Source organism: Brassica rapa, chromosome A09, assembly GCF_000309985.2.
Source record: "Brassica rapa cultivar Chiifu-401-42 chromosome A09, CAAS_Brap_v3.01, whole genome shotgun sequence".
In the NCBI taxonomy this organism is placed as follows: domain Eukaryota; kingdom Viridiplantae; phylum Streptophyta; class Magnoliopsida; order Brassicales; family Brassicaceae; genus Brassica; species Brassica rapa.
The window spans coordinates 14,440,374-14,458,305 of NC_024803.2; the positions used below are offsets into that span (position 1 = coordinate 14,440,374).

The 17,932-nt window shown below is 36.2% G+C and overlaps 1 protein-coding gene and 1 pseudogene across 1 annotated transcript; one reads left to right on the top strand and one right to left on the bottom strand.

Annotated features, from left to right (window-relative positions):
- Positions 1–632: 632 nt before the first annotated feature.
- LOC103839718 lies at positions 633–3,693 on the top strand (annotated as a pseudogene).
- Positions 3,694–7,023: 3,330 nt separating this feature from the next.
- LOC117128478 lies at positions 7,024–16,324 on the bottom strand. The gene is made up of 2 exons (XM_033280941.1): positions 15,705–16,324; positions 7,024–15,205 (listed from the first exon to the last, which is right to left on the bottom strand). Exon 2 carries the CDS (start codon positions 15,200–15,202, stop codon positions 13,601–13,603), a length of 1,602 nt encoding a protein of 533 aa, XP_033136832.1. The 5' UTR covers positions 15,203–15,205; positions 15,705–16,324; the 3' UTR covers positions 7,024–13,600.
- Positions 16,325–17,932: the final 1,608 nt, after the last annotated feature.

The window sequence follows — 17,932 nt, forward strand, 5'->3', positions numbered from 1 at the left end:
AATTCTGTCATAATTGTTAATCGCATTGGATCACTTCAACCCCTATAAATTGGAGAGGACTGATAGCAGGATGGATCTTCACAGACGCTGCTCATCCTCAACGAACATGTATGATTGAATTTCTCTGCAATTTCCTTCCTATGGAGCCCAAAGAGATCTATCGAGTTACTGATCTGCTTCTAACCATCTGATGAATTTGCATCCCGAATTATCCCAGAACAACCAGCGCCTACCTCAATACACCAGGTATCATGATTTTTTCTCACATATCCTTTTTAGCCAAGAACAAAAAATCTAGCAAAGACACTAATCTATGAACAAACTTTCACAGATGATGAGTAAACAGGCGCCCAAGAGACCTCCGCAACCTGATGTAGATGATCGGAGGCCACTGAAGAAGAAGAAGCCTGCAACAATGTCAGAGGATGCTAAAGCATTGAGCATGATTTGACAAATGTTCAAGTACTGCTTCTAACTTTTCTCCTACGCCACATCCATTACATTTTCATTAGTTTTTCTCCTGGCACTTATGAGTTTTTTATTGTTTTAATCTCAGTACTGATCGCTATGCTGGACGTGACTATGATGACTGATACATGGAAGCGGGCTTTGACGATATCAAACTTTTTTTAATGAGGGGCTACGCTAAGCTTGAGCCTCTAACCATAGCTGAAATGAGTTCATCATCACTGCCCAGCCGCAGGTTACATACCAAGCTTTATTTGTTTTAATTCTTCCATGAATATACTCTGTACGTGATCTCAAACTTTGTAAATGCAGGATATCGACTTCATATGCACAATGGACAAAGGCTGGTGTTACGTCTCTTTCTCCATGTGTACAAAGAAGCTTCAGCGGACTGTATCATCCTTCACTTGTGTCTTGTGTGGTCTGCAACAACGCTGCAGGCGGCTGCAAGTGGTACTCGGTCAGACAGATGAAGCAGACACTTAAGATCGCTCCTCGGCTTCTTGATGTCTACTTCAGTGTTACCTTGCGAGATGCTAATGACTGTAAGATTATTTACAGTAGTCTGTTAATGTTTGTGTTTAGTTCTTTTTTGAATGATTATCTGTTTTGCAGCTCTGATCTGTGCACTAATCCCTCTACTCATGACAAGGAACTCCACAATGTTTCCGGATAAGAACTTTTCTCATGAGGTAACAGCAACGCATCTTTTGTATTGCTGTCATATTGAAACTTATATCTTACAGAGATGTGTATACAGATCCGTAGGAGGCTACTTGAATTCATATTTGGGTAGAAGAAGCTATTGAAGCTATTAAGTCTTTTAGAGTCTGGTGTTCAGATCAAGCACAGGAATCGCTTGACAACATCCTCTTAGATCTCTACAAGGTACTCACTTTATAAAAAAAACACAACATCCTCTGTTTTTTCTTTGTTTCCTTAAGCAATTCTTGAGTTTTTAATGAACCATTGTGTGTTATTTTTGTTTACAGAGATGTGGGAGAAAGTTGACGAGATTGCACTGTTGAAACACAAACTCTTCTTGATATATAAAGGACTCGCCTTAAACAGGCAAACAAACCAAAACCGCTGGATCTCAGGGGAAGAAGTTTCAAGTCTCTGTTGACCAAGAAGCAATTCGGCTACTGGGGAACTTAGGATGGGCTTTGATGCAAAGAGACAACTTCGTGGAAGCTGAACACGCCTACAGGAGAGCTCTATCTATCGCACCTAACAACAACAAGATGTGCTCGGAATCTGTCTGCAAGGCAGGATCAATGAAGCCAAAGAGACGTTACGGCTTGTGAAGCCAGCGGTCATGGACGGTCCTAGAGGAGTGGATTCGCATTTAAAATCTTACAAGAGAGCGCAGCAGATGCTTATAACGATCTTGGCTCCGAGATGATGAGAAGAGGAGGGGATGATAGGGTTGAGCAGAGAAGGCTTTTCGACACCATGTTTGTTTCTTCCTCTATATGGCTGCCTCAGCCTTGTAGAGAACAGAGCGTGAAGCCTAAGGCAAAGCCGGATTTGAGCAATGGTGGGTACGGTGACGAGAACGAGAAAACAAATGTGAATGCGAATGTAGTACTAAACAACCCATTAAGGGTTGATGCAAAACCGTCTTCTCTTCGAAGTTGATCAACAATAAAGAGAAGCTGAAGAGGACAAGATCGCCAATCAAACCATGGGAATGTTGAGTTTTGGTGGTGGTGATGAGGGAGAGACAAACACGAAAGAGAAGAAAGTGATAGAATCTGGATTACCAGACAGCAAGGAGTTCGAAGAAGTGGTGATCATGGCTGTTTTGGGAACAGAGACGAAAGTGTTGGACAAGAAGAGGCTCAAGGTTTTTCAGGACATCACATTGTCCTCCATAAGCCCAAGAGCCTGAGTCAATCTCAAATAAGATCCTCTGGTAACAATGGCTGTTATAAACGGGAAATCGATAAAGAATCTTGAGAAATGTTTTTGATTATCTATAGAGAATTTACAAAGCTATATTATTTGAAACATTCTCCAAGTTTTTTTCTTTAAAATTACAAACTCATCAAATTATAAAATTAGATGTGCTTTCTAATTTATTAACGCTTCGATATATCATGTGTCCGACATAAAACTGTTGATGTTGAGTTAAAGTCATTATGTCTAACTATGATCCATCCAGTACAATTTTGTTTTACACAAAAATACCTTTTTCGCTACATTTTTAGCCAGTTAAACTTCAACAAACGCTATGCACTTTATAAATATGTTATCACCAATTAAAAATTACAACAAAAAACAAAAAAATCTTAAGTTAGGAATATAATCATTATTTTTCTTTTAGAAAAACCTCCGACAATGTTAAATACACTCTCCACACACAACATATACATAACACCAACCGCTAAAAATTAGAACAGTTCATCACTACATCTCAACCATATTACAATACGAATCTTAGAAAATTAGTAACCACGGCAAAACACTAACTACACAAATACGGCATCACATCTACACATAGAAGTAAAGCAACAACAACGTCTATGAAATTTATTTTGTGCTTTTGTTTGTATAGTGTGGCTTATATACAAACTACAAATTAAATATGCTCAACTCAAATACACATAAAATAAGACATCATATTTGGATAAATTTAAATATATTATATTCTTGATAATTTTAAAATTACTTAAAAAGAAACTAAATTATTAAAAAATTAATATACAAATAAAACTAAAACAATATTTTGTATCGTCAAAATAATAAATGAATAAAAAACATATTATGTTAATAAAATAGATTTTAGATTTTAAAGACTTTTAATTCATGTAATATTATAAAATTCAAAATTTATTTATTACAATTAATATTTTACCATTAGATATATTAAAATAATATTCTAGATCGATATTCAATTGTCAGTTTTCAACTATTACACGTAAAAAATATTATTAAGTATGTTTTTTTTTGAAAAAGAGGTTTTATATTTTAAGTAAGTTATTGAAGTATTTTTTCTGTTCGTGAATTCATTCGAGATGAGATTCTGATCTTTCAAACTAAGATAATTTATGTTCTATACATAATTATACTTTTTTACATAATTCTAAAGTTTCGGACTTGATTCTTCATATTTTATTAGTTAATTGTGTTAGATATAATAGAAGTACTTACTTCAAACTAAAAATATAAAAAAATTAAATTTAAAAATTAGTTATATATAATTAAATATACAAAAATTCACATTCAAATAAAAATGATAAATGTAATAAATTTAAATATATTATCCGCGCGTAGCGCGGAGAAAGGATCTAGTGATCCATAATGAACAATGATCAATAACGTATGTGTCCAATAACGTATGTGTTCAAATAGATATGTCCGCAGACAATCCATTTATATATAATTCGAGTTTAATCTAATTATTTCATATTTTAGTCTAGTGACATTTATTTAGTTTAGTTTTAAATAAGATTTTATCAATTAATAAATTTAAATAACACAATACTGTGTTTTTTGATTAAATTGTAAAATTGCATTTGCTGCCTGAATCCATCCGCCAAAAACTTTTAATTTAGGCTCCGAATGGTAACATTCGTTCCGCACCGCAGTTAACAGTAACAAAAATTTATGTATATACCATACATCTATACGTTTTTATAGCTGTCAGAACTATACCGCAGTCAAACTGCTTGTCCCGCACCGCTCAATCCGCTGCTACCATTCGGATTTAGTGTTTTTGTTACCAAAAATCGTTAAATTAATTTCTTCCAACAAACGATGTAGCAGAATATTTTATTGTCCATATTTCTCAAGTGGCATGAGTGTCATCCAAAGTTCAACACTTTCAGTCAACGTCGTTTCCACTCTCAGACAATATAGACAAGTAGATCTGAGTGGACTCAACAAGTCAAGCACCCAACTTGGAAGTTTCCAATGGAGTGGACTCAACAAGTCAAGCACCCAATCATCAAGTCTTGCTTTATTGTTTTGATTTTATGACTTTGAGTTTGATCTTTGAGACTTTCCACATATTTTGTTAAAGTATTTCCAAACGAAAAGTTTTGTTAGGACTTCTTATGGCTGGTTGGTTGCTGGTTGATACGTAATTTTCGCTGAAGGTGCGGTGTTGTCTTCATCTCAAAATTTGTGGCTATAGAGCATTTATTTGCCGAAATTATTTAAATTCGAGCATGGATTGTATGTACCTAGAGACTGCAAGCAATATATATGTACTTTTTTTGTAAAAAAAAAAACAAGTAGATCAAATGGCGTCAACCAAGCAGCCAACTTGAAAAATTTTAAAAGAAAAATATTGTTTCCAGGTTTCAAATAGTGAAATCCAATTTTGAGTTATCACTATTCAATCAAAATTTGAAAGTTTTAATAATTTGTTGAATCAAAAACTCTTCAAAAGTTGAGAGTTTGAAAACTTATTCAAAATGCTCTTAATTATCCTTGCTCAGACAGACTTATTGTTATGTTGGACAGCAATTGACTAGTTCAAATAGACATGTCCGTAGACTCATAATTTTTAGGTCAGTGAGTATTTGTTTTATAAAAAAAATATGTATTATTTAATAAAAAAGTTGACAATTTTTTTATTTAACAAATTTAAATTATATGACACAGCGGTTTCAAAAATATATTAAATGTTTTTTGCCAAAATATAATTTTACATATTTTTAACAAAACAATTTTACGTTTTTGCACCAAAAACACTAGAATCTAGTGTATCAAAATCGTAAATTATAGTTTTGGCCAAAACTATAAACTATATTAAAATATAGTTTTACCAAAATGTAAATTTCTGTTTTTTGTCAAACCGGTAAAATTATATTCGTTCGCAAAAATAAAATAAAAAAGCCAAAAATTATGTTTTCAACCAAACCATAAACTATGTTTTCCCACCAAGTTGGTAATGTATAGTAATGTTTAACCGAAAACAATATGATGAAGTTTTCACAAAAACTTAAATATGCATTTCCTCGCCAAATATATTAAAATTATTTATTTTTTTCCAAAAATTTAAATTATATTTTTCCGCCAAAAAGGTAATTTTGTGTTTTTTTTCTCAAAATCAAAAAATTATTTTACAACTAAAAAAAATTACTGTAAAAATGGTTTTATGCCAAAGTTAGAAAATTATTTTTTCTGGCCAAACAGCAAAAATATGTTTTCTGCCAAAACAGTAAATTGTGTTTTCTCCTCAAAGTGGTAAATTTTTGTTTTTCTATTAAAACCGTAGAATAGTGCTTTGCTTTAAAAAATTTCGTAACAAGAAATATCCATTCCCCATCAAACTGAAAAAAAAAAAAAATTTCCCACCAAAATTGTCCATTATATTTTTCGGCCAAGATAGTAAACTTATATTTTTCTGATATAATAATATAAATAGGTTTATGTCAAAACCATAAAATTGTGGTTCTTGCTATAACAAAAAGCTTCATTTTCCATTAAAATTGAATTATTTTTTGCATCAAAATTTCAAAATCCATTTTGTCTTCAAAATCAACAAACTAAGGCATTGATTGTTGAGAAATTGCAAAAACTAACACATTACTAATACCTTTTTTCATGTTTACCTTAACCACATTTATCCTCATTTTTAAAGAGGTAAATAGACACTTATAACTCTAGGTTAACTAATCTAGACTTAGGGTGAATTTTGGAATGTGTGGTTTAGGATTTTAATAAATATATAAATAAATACCTAAATGGTTTTGAGAAAATTTTAAAATAGTTTCAAAAATATATTTTGAATTTCAAAAAGAAAATTTAAAAACGAAAAATAATTCAGAAAATTATTAAAAAGTTTGAATTTGAAAAGGTATAATTCGAAAACTATATAAAAAATTATTATTTATTTATTATTTATTTATAATTATTTATAATTATTTATCTTTATATATTTATAAAGCAAGAGTATAAGAGTCCCTTGATTCTTTAATGAAAAAAACATTTTCAAAATATCCCTTTAATGAAAGTAAACATGAATAATGGTACCAATAATATGGTAAAAGTGAAATTTCCCCTTGATTGTTGGGGGATTTTCCAAATGAAAAAACGTTTTGAGTGCTAATATATATCCCAACTTCATTCAAATGCAAAAGCAAATATAAAAAGGTAATGAAATTGCAACTATCCCTTCTGATGACTTGTAAAGACTTTTACGATATAACATTGATAAGTCTGTTCGAGACAATGAAGTCTTCACAGAAAATTTTTCAAGGACGCCTACTCGAGAAGACTTATTTAAGATGTTTACTCATGTATTTAATCTTATAATTACTTTTTTTAAAATTGACAAAAAAAATTTGAAGGAAAGTAAATTGAAATCATGTAAATATTAACAAAAATAAATCATTAAACTAAACTTAACTAAAACTGTATAGTTATAAAATAAGTGAGTTGATTAGATTGTAAGTCATGATTTTTTTTTTTCTATTATAAGTCATGATTTTCTATTGATTAGGTTTGGTAATATATCTTCAAGTAATTTTGGTATTTTTATGGTTAGATTTTTGAGTATATATATTTTCTGAAATAAAAATTTGACATATAAGTGTTCAGTATTATATGTATTAAAAATTATAAGTTGTTTTTTTTTTCTAATGAAGGGTTATGATTATCTTGTTCAAGTATTGATTTTAGGTTTAACTGTATGAGACTTCTAAAAGTTAGGAGACTTCTTCAAGAGTCTGCCAAATTGTAAGGCAATAGCAGTCTTCTTCAGAAGTCTTATACACCTAAATCCTATTGAACTTAAACCGAAACCTGATTGGCCTCCAAATGCCTAGCCCTACATCTAAATTTTGTCACTTAATTGAAATTTTTTTCTCTTTATAGAAAACATTACATATTCTCTCACTTTAAACCAAATGGTTGCAACAAAACTGTAATGTTTCTCTCTACATACACCCGATAAGCAAAAGTAGACAAATCATATTCAAAAATTTAATGAGATCAGATTTCTCAAGAAGTCTATTCTTATTATTTACAAGCATATAGAAAAAAATATATTTCTAATCTCATTATTAAGAATTATTAAGTTATAAAATTCATTCTGAAACTCCATAATTAACATATACACACCAATGAACAAGAAAATCTTAAAAATTTATTTTGAATTTGAAGAAAATGAAAGTTTATTAAAATTAACGAGAAAGTCTTCTACAGAAATATTTTGGAGGAGAATCTCAAGAACTCTATGCGAGAAGACATCAAATGAAGTAATAAAGTCTTGTTGCACAGACTTGTTGAGAATTCTCTGTTTATGTTATTTTGCATTTGCAAATCAACGTATGAACACATCTCTAGAAATATGCTCAATGGGCATATTTATTCAGAAGTCTTCATTCAGTAGAAAAAATCTGTTGTGAGAATACCTTTACTGCTTTACATAAGTCTCTTTGTTGTCACATGAAGTCTCCAAATTTTTGCAATAAATTTCCTTGGGTTAATTTAAAATAGATGAATATTATTATTTGTTAAAATTCCAAATTAAATAATATATATTATTCAAAATAAATAATATATAAAATATTTTTTTGATGTTATTTTTGGAAATACATTTAATAATATATCTAGGATACCAAAACACAAATTTAGCGTTATGTTTGGATTTGCCGTTACAATCAGAACATATCAGAATAGTACGCATATCTTTTGAATGTGTCAAATCAAACAGTGAATGGAAAACCTTTTAGAAATCTACTTTTAAAAAAGAAAAAATAAACTATTTAAAGATATATATATAAAGGTTTTCCATTCACTGTTTGATTTGACACATTCAAAACATATGCATACTATTCTGATATATATATATATATATCATATTGTATTTGGCATTAGGTCTGAGACTTATTATCCGAGATCCGGATTCGATACAAGATCCGCTCCAAAAATAGGATATCTGGGATGCCCAGATCCGAATCCGGATAGTAAAATCTTGGATCCGTCCAAACCGAATCCAGATCCGGATATCTTAATTTTTAGGTCCGGATATTCGGATCCGGATCCGTATTTTTAAAACACATTAAATTTTTAAATTTCATTAATATTAATATTTTTTATAATAATATTTATACATAAATTAATTTTATAATATTATATTTTAGTTTTTACAATATTATAGACATATATAAATCTTCTATAAATATTTAATTTATGTATTATTTTTAAAATTTTAGTACTTTTTTAAAAATTAATTATTTTGACGGATCCGGATATGTGTAAATAATAGAATAAAAAGACGGATATTCGAAATCAGGATATCCGGAAACCACGAATCCGGATATTAAATCCACGAATCCGGATCCGGATATTAAATGGACGGATCCAGATCCGGATACCCTAAATTTTTTGGATATCCGGATCCGGCTGAGGCCTACTTGGCATCACGTTCAAGTTTCTTTTTTTTTCTTTTTTTTTCACGTTCAAGTTTCAATTTTTGATATCCACAAAATAATTTTGAAGTTTTGATGTCCATATAAGACATATCCGTTCTGTTTTAATAATGATCACCACATACTTTCATGGTTAAAAATCTAACAATTCACGTTCTCTCAGACCTACCATGGAATAAACAAATATAACAATTTTTTAAAATCAATTATTATTTACTTCATGCAAGGCCAGTCTCGAGATTTTGGGAATTATGACGGATTAAGAAAGATTTCAATAATTTGGAAGCCTGATTTTTTTTTTTTTTTTACAAATTAAAAAACCTATTTGTATATAGACCTATTTAGGTGAATATACAAATTCAGTGTTGAAATTGGTAAAGTGTGCATTTTTTTTACAATTAATTTGCGAACCGTGTGATTGACATTGTTGAAATTACAGTAGTAGCCTCAAGTACGTATTGGAAACTATTTCCGTTTTTCCGTAGCCGGTTTTCTTGCCTCTCTTTTTTTTTTTTGTCATCTTGTATTATAAAAGCACAAAGGCTAGAGACCAGCAAATACAAGGATGCCCAACCAAGGGAAAACAAAAGACCCAACACATCTAGAAAAAAGCCCAAAAAGAAACCAGACAAAAAATGCTCAAAATGAAGAAGGTGAGTCAACCCGAACACATCCACGCGTTATATTGTTAGCGATGGAGAGACACGTGTCCGAGAATTGAAACGCCACCGATCTTCACGACAAAAAAATCATCACCGGAGCAACTTCACGTAGATCCACCGGACACACCGGAAACATGATACCGGAGAAGAAGAGACCGTCGGACAATTTTAGCAAATTGAAGAGCCATAACGCCAGCGGTTTAATCGCATGAGCTCCATCAACGGAGAGCAGCCTTCACAGAAACCCAGACGCTTTGAAGGTCTACGGCTCGGAAAAGAAACCAATCGTCTTCAATCGATCAGTCAACCATCAACTTTCCGGCATGCAGTTCGGTCACCTTTAAAGATAAAGGAAAGCGCGAAGATGAAACAACCTCTGACGAGGGGAGAAAGATCAGACGACAGGAGATTAGAAGAGAGTCGATTGCGACGAGGAACCACAAGAACCGTAGACTGAAACAAAATCGGGATGAACCCGAGGAGAAGCCACCGTCAACACAAAGCAAAGTGCGACGCGGAGACAGGAGCCAGCCGTTCTTCACCGGATAGGAAGGTGAGAAAGCCGGAGACAAAAGCCGACCATCCATCATGACAGATGCGATGCCGGAGACCAAAACCGGTCGGATGAGACCGAAGCCGGTGAGAGGCTTGAACGACGGCGAAGGAAACCACCGTAAAAATCAACAAAGCTTTCTCAATCTCCTCTCTGTGAAGGATACGGGAGAGAGAACAGAGATGAGAGAGAAAACTGTTTTCTTGTCTCTTTCTGATAATAAGCACGCCGTTCGACACTGACTGATAAAAAAATAGATCTTTTACGTATGGTGATGATAGGAGTTTCAAGGCTCCTAATCAAATGTTGTAATATAAAGGATGTCAAACCAGTTCTAAGTGATTCTAAAGCAAAGAGAATGCAAGACCATGCTTAATCTAAGTGCTACCAGTTTTTGAGATGTTTTTAAACTAGATTACTACCTAAAATGCAATAAAGGACAAAGCTTTCTTTCTTATAAGAAGGGAGAACTCATGGGCTATGGGAATTGATCTTGGGTGATCAAGATTCAATCTAAAGGTGTCAACTTTGAACCAATCTATATCTACCTTAGGCCTAGACACAATCCTAAGCAAACTCTATCCCTAGATGAATGCTCATTTACCTAGATAACTCAAGCATCAAATTCCTTTGGTTGAATGTTATCTAAGTAATCATTAATCTCAAGTCTACTAGCCATCTTAACACCTTTAACAACAAATCCCTTTGGTAAAGAATGTTAAAAGCTTAGGAGAGTTGGTTCAGGCATTTCATCAAACACCTTCCGGGTATGAAATGCCTAGAGCTCAACTTTAGAGAGGCCAACTCTAGAGTTGCATTAAAAGCACTCTACTAGCAAGGAATAAGATTGATCTATACCTAAACACCTTAGATCTAGCTTAATCACCCTTAATCTCCCTAACCCATGAATCCAAAGATGACTACTCACTACTCTCCATGATGAGCCCAAGAATCAAAGATGATTTGGTGCTAATCATGATTAGTGATCAAGATAATCAAGCAATCACAAGAGAAAAATGATCAAGATAGGATCTTTCACCTAAACGTTCTTTTGTGATTAGATAGAAAACAAGATAATCCCTAAAATTAGGTCTTAAAAGTATTTATAGAGGTTTAAAACTCGAACCGGGTCAACCCGACAAACCCGGGTTTGACCCGAAAAACAAATGGATAAGACAGCTTCGGTATCGGCCGCGGATGGCCTCAGTCCGCGTTGCATGGCCGCGGTCCGTGCGTTCAGAACATGCTGTCTCGGACTCAAATCCGCGGCCTCCATCGACCCGCAGTGTACGTCCGCGTCCGTTGTCTCGTCTTTCACCGCGGACGGCTGGTGGCCGCGTCATACGGCCGCGGTTCACGCTCTCCGAACATGGGGCCTCTGGCTGAATTCCGCGGACAAGACGAGCCCGCGTTGTATAGCAGCGCCCTTCAGCTTGGATCATGCCGCGGACACCATCAGGCCGCGCTGCATGGCCGCGTTTTGTCCGTTCCAAACGGCCTTCTCGGATCGGAATCTGCGGACCGCTCGTGTCCGCGATGTACACCCGCGGTCGCTCAACTCCACTCCAACTCATCTACTCAACTCCATCAAGCCCACTTATCTTGCTTAAACCTTCATATCTCCAACTTGAGCCTCACCAAACCTACAATACCACATATGCATATGCTATGCACCTAATTGGACTCTAAATGCATTCTAAGTGATTCAAATAAGTATAAAAATGACAAGTAAATCATGTAAAATCTCAAGACATCAACTCCCCCAAACTAGACTTTTGCTTGTCCACAAGTAAACTTTCAAAGCAAAGAAGGAGAAGAAGTTTGAAGGTGGGGGCTCATCACCAAAAGAACTCTTCTTAGCCATCAACATGATATCCTTGCACAATCATATCAAATAGCAAGGGCAAAGACTTCTTCTAACTCTAACTTCTCTAGGCCTATCCTAACCCCTTTGATCTCTACACTCATCATCATGAATTCACAAACAAACAAATCAACCAACTCTCACATTCATTTAGCAAAATCATAATTGAATTCTCACAAATGGTCAACTGGTCCAAGTCATTTGGTTTGGAAAGAAATGGCTAGAATGTATAGTGAATCAAGAGGCTCAAATGATTTCTTTTTAAGGTGACTTACTCTCAAAAACTTAGTAGCCTTGACATTATGCATAATATATCTAAGAAAAGGAACAATTCATGCATACAATGCTCAATCTCCATTGTTCTACCCTTTTCCCAAATGTTATACAAGTTCTACTCTTATTTCCCAATGACCAACCCTTTTTCACTCACCCAAAACTCTAAGATCACTTAAATGACACTCCTTCCACTTGAGCTTTTTGTTTCTTTTCTTTGTCAACTAGGGACTTTCCACTCTTTTCTTAGCTTAAGCTCTCTCTCTTTTTTTTTTATATATAGAGTTTTCAAAACTTTTATACACTCTTGAGCTTCCTTCTTTTCCTTTTCACTCTTTTTTTTTTTTTTAATTTTCTCCTCACTAGTCCCTAGTGACTAATTTTCTTTTAGACTCTTTTCATACTTTTGTTCACACTCCCAAGATCAAACTCTCAAATCAAAACCATCCCATCCTAGTAGCTAGACAGTGTGAGTCTTATAGCTAGCAATAATGGAGACCAAACATTGTCGTTCCGATTACTCTCAACATTATGCACATGTAAAACTTTCCAAAAAGACCTCTCTCAACAATTAATGATGGCTTGAAAGGAAGGAAGGGTTTAAGGAGTGGACTACCACTTGAGTTGTCGAAAGATAGGTAGAAATGATAAAAGTGGAGAGACAAACTCAAGTGTGTATGAAGCCATGACTTAGTACTCAAGAGACCATAAGCAAGAAGCATTAAGTTCATTCAGCTCAATTAAGATTGGAGTTGGCTTCAAAGATGAGTAAGTTTCAACAATCAATGAGTTTCAAGAGGAGTGTTCAAGGCTCGAAGTCTACAAGTCTTTCAAAGGATGCTCTAGCTACTTGCCATGATTACAAAGGATATCAAATTCAGTTCTAAGCATGAGTTCTTTGCAAGGTAGGTTTAATCCTTGTCCCCTATGCATGATGCAATCCTAAATGCTCTAGACTCGATCCTAGTAATGCAAATGAAACAAAAATGAATCTACATGCTTGTTTTTGTGATTTTTCAAGTTTTTCAATTTTTTTTGGGATTTTTCTAATGCAATATCTATTAACAATGCATGACTCAAGGCTTAATCAAACAAACATTAGACACTTGGTACCTCCCCCAAACTTAAATCACACAGTCTCTGTGTAATTAAGATCAAGAAAGATACCGAAAATAAGAATAATATAAAATGAAAAACGGTATATACAATGAGAGGAAAGAGGTGTGGTACCTCATGGCTCGGTGTGACCGAGCTGCTCATCCGTGTCCGAGGTAGGGACAAAGGGCGACTCGTTGTCAGTGTCCGGAGAAGGTAGTGAAAGGACTGGATGCCTTTGGCGTCGGTTTCTGCGCTCACGTGGTTCGCGGACTGATGAGCGAGGCGCTTCATATTAGGACTGAGTGGCAGTGGCATCTCCATGATAAGAATGTCGGTGATCTTGTACCGGCCCAGTCGCTTCTGTTTGCATGTCATCCCGGATTCCCTCCTCACTTGCTTCTGTTGTTGAAGCATGAGATCTCTTTGTCCTCATGGTCAACTTCTTCAGCTTTCCCGCTAAGTAGTTTATTGATTTTACTAGCCTTGAGATGGTCCTATCCTGATACTTTTGACCTCGCTGAAGTGCTCTGATCTGGTTGTGGGCATCACGTAGTGGACCGTCAGGGAGAGGAGTTGTTAGAGGCTCAAAGTAGTAGCGGGAACTCCCATAAACTGTGCTCGGAATAGGCTGCTCAACATCTTCGGACTCAGTAGAATCATCACCTGGCTGCTTCTTCTTCCTTGAAATCTTCAAGGGCATTTCTTGTGTGGCTGGATGAAAAAGTGCTGAAGGAGGAGGGTGGAATGTGAGGTTTTCCCGGTATCGCAATGAGGTGGAAGGAAGGCATGGGAGAAGCACGCTGCAAGATTCTTTCCTTGACCCTTTTTTGTAGCGGTAGATATACTTCCCATCAAGGATCCCATCCAAGAAACCAGTCCGGTCTAGATGTACCTCGTCCATCACAGCGAATTCAATTTCGTCGCCGACTAGTGGAATATTCATCGCTTCAAGCAAGGGTGTGATGAGTCCCAAGATAAACAACTTTGGTTTCTTGTCATGGCTCGTCCATGCCCACTTCTTGTAGTAGATAAGACGCTCGATAAAAATCCCAACTGTTCCCGGTTGATGCTCATAGCGCCCTTGTCTATAATCTGTGGTAATCGAGCCAATCCCGAAAATTAGAAAGTGCAGTTCGTCTTGCACAATCCTCCCCACTTCTTTTCTTGCATATAAGGTGGTTGCCAAGAGCTTATGAACATAGCGAAGAGCTGGGTGGAGGATGTCAGCGGACTTGATGGCGCTAATGTCGTACTCACCAGCTCCAATCTCCTTCCAAAACTTATTGAGTTCACCCTCAAACTTCTTGAACTTATGCCTCTTTCTGTCCCGAAGCCCCATTACGCTTGCAATCTCTTTGAAACCCATCGTGTAAGACTTTCTATCCACCTTGAAAGTGATAAAGCCATGACCCTCCGTCTCATGTGGATCATGAGAGATGTGGAAAGTTGCTTCAAGGGTTGATAGGAATTGACAGGCTGGTACTGGATATCCTCTTTGGCATGTAGACATCATTTTCCAAAGTCCCATGTTCCTAAGAAGAAGTTGCACATCGGAGAGAATCCCCAACTTCTCAAGTATTTCCTCATCAACAAATAGAGAGGGATGAATATCCATGGCTCTAAGTTTATTGTTGATTGCGGTGGCTGATGGTACTTTGATAGTTGGCTTCTTAGCCACTCTCTTCCTCTTTTTGGCTTGAACCTGTCCCTCACTTCCGCTCGAATTATGATCAGAATCCTCAGCCTCAATAACCACATCCTTTCCCTTATCAACTTTCTTCTTTTCTTGAGCTTGATCATTCTTGTTGTTCGAAGTGCTTGCATCTCCCCCATCAATTAATCCTTTCTTTGGGGCAGTAAACTTCTTCGGTAAATCACCTCTTGTTTTTGCCATTTCCTATAATAGAAATCTCAAAAGAGTGTGAACATATTTTCAAGGCAAGCATATAGTGATAAAAGCTTGAAAAGAGAGTAAAGATATGCTTATATTTCTCATTCATCACCACAAACTATCAAGAGACATCTCCAAACTAGGTACAACACTCATACAAAAATTTTAAACATTTAAATTTTGCCTAGAGTGAGTTTTCACAAATTTGTGAAATGAAGTTTGTCCAAATTGAGAAGACTCTCTCATATATCATTTTCACACTCAATGACACTTATTCAAGCTATCAATTTCAATTTTCCCCAAAATTTTACAAATCTCCAATTCTCAAGAACCCTAATTGCTAAAATTCTCAATTCAAGCAATTCATGAGTGAAATTGACATGGGATTCAACCTAAAACCATTATAAAATGATTCTAAAACTAATAGAACCCAAGGTTGAGCAAGAATTTCGAAATTCAAGGAGCTTCAAATTTCACTCAAAAATCTAGAATTTTTAAACCATACCTTGGATTGAGAGATGAATGGTAGTGAAGTTTGGTTTAGGATTCACTAAGAGCACAAGAGATCCTTCAAAATGTACTATAGATTTCGAATTTTGGTGAAGAATCAATGGATTTGTGTTTTTGTGTGAGAGATGAGAGTTGAGTGTTTGTTCATGGGATGGAGAGAGTTATGAGGTGAGAGAGAGATTTTATGATTTAGAGGAGAGAGGTGGGCAAATTGGGTCTGGTTTAGGTGCAATTGGGTTTTGGTTCACTTAAACTAAACCGGCCAAAGAGAGAGAGACTTACCTGGGCGAGGCCGCGGACGGGAGTAAGCCGCGTCGGACGGCCGCGGGACTGGGCACGAGAGCTGACTCTCTCGGATTGATTTCCGCGGACTGAACCAGACCGCGGGACTGGACCGCGGACGTTGAACAACCACAAGACGCGGACAGCACCAGGCCGCGGAGATAGGCCGCGGGACTGGGCGCGTAACTGTCCCTCTCGGATCGATTTCCACGGACGGACGTGAGCCGCGGTCGACGTCCGCGGTCTGACGCCTAAATCCCGTGATTTTCGGGTTTCCGCTAATCTTGCCGGGAAATCCCGAAACTCGAACCTGCAACCAGAAATAAAGCAAAGAAACATAGAAAAACAAGAAAAATATAAATAATATGTACAAGGATAGACATGGGATTTCCTCCCAAGTGAGCTTGTTTTAAGTCTCTAGCTTGACTTCCTTTCTTTTTGGCTAGGCGGGAATGGGGTCGGAGAGTGGAACCGAGGTTCTCTCCTCCTCTGTTGTAGCTCCCATGTAGAGCTTAACCCTCTGTCCATTGACTGTAAAGTCTCCACCATTCTTGTTCCATAACACAATTGCCCCATATGGCCTAATTTCCTTGATCTTGAAAGGACCGGACCATCTTGACTTGAGCTTTCCGGGGAACAACTTCAGTCTAGAGTTGTAGAGAAGCACTTGATCTCCAGAACTGAATTCTCTCTTCAAGATCTTCTTGTCATGAAAAGCTTTGGTTTTCTCCTTGTAAATCCTTGAGTTCTCAAAAGCATCAAGTCGGATCTCCTCAAGCTCATTGAGTTGGAGAAGTCTCTTCTCCTTGGCACTCTTGATATCAAAATTCAGCAACTTAACAGCCCACAATGCCTTGTACTCAAGCTCAACCGGTAGATGACAAGCCTTCCCATACACAAGGTTGAAAGGTGTGGTTCCTAAAGGAGTCTTGTAAGCAGTCTTATAGGCCCAAAGTGCATCATCTAGCTTGATAGACCAATCTTTCCTTGTAGTCCCCACAGTCTTCTCTAGAATAGATTTGATTTCTCTGTTAGAGATCTCAACTTGACCACTTGTCTGAGGATGGTAGGGAGTTGCAACCTTATGCTTCACACCATTCTTCTTGAGAAGACTTTCAAACAGCTTGTTGATGAAGTGAGAACCTCCATCACTGATGACAACTCTTGGAACTCCAAACCTTGGGAAGATGGTGCTTTTGAACATCTTGATCACCACCCTAGAATCATTGGTGGGACTTGCTACAGCTTCTACCCACTTTGAGACATAGTCAACAGCTACAAGGATGTATTTGTTGCCAAAGGATGATGGGAATGGTCCCATGAAGTCAATACCCCACACATCAAATACCTCCACTTCTAGAATTGGGTTTTGAGGCATCTCATTCCTTTTTGTGATGTTTCCTTTCCTTTGGCATGAATCACACCTAGAGTCAAAGTCTTGAGTGTCCTTGAACATATGAGGCCACCAAAACCCTGCTTGTAGCACCTTTGAGACAGTCTTGAAAGTAGCAAAATGACCTCCATAGGTTGATCCATGACAGTGTGTGAGGATCCCTTCTACTTCTTCATCGGCTACTGCTCTTCTATAGAGTTGATCCCTACAAAGGATGTAGAGGTAAGATTCATCCCAATAGTATCGCTTCACATCTTTGTAGAACTTCTTCTTAGCATATCCCTCTAGACCAAGTGGCTCTTTTCCACAAGCTAAGTAGTTCACAAAATCAGCATACCAAGGCTCTTTCTCTTCAGTTGCTTTCACCTCTTCAAGCTTCTTTCCAGTTTCGCAAACTGCTATCACTGCTCTAATTGCCATGATTTGTTCTTCTGGAAGGCCTTCATCAATAGGGATCCCACTCTCAATCTTCAGTCTAGACAAATGATCAGCTACACCATTCTCAACTCCTGGCTTGTCTCTAATCTCAAGGTCAAACTCTTGTAGCA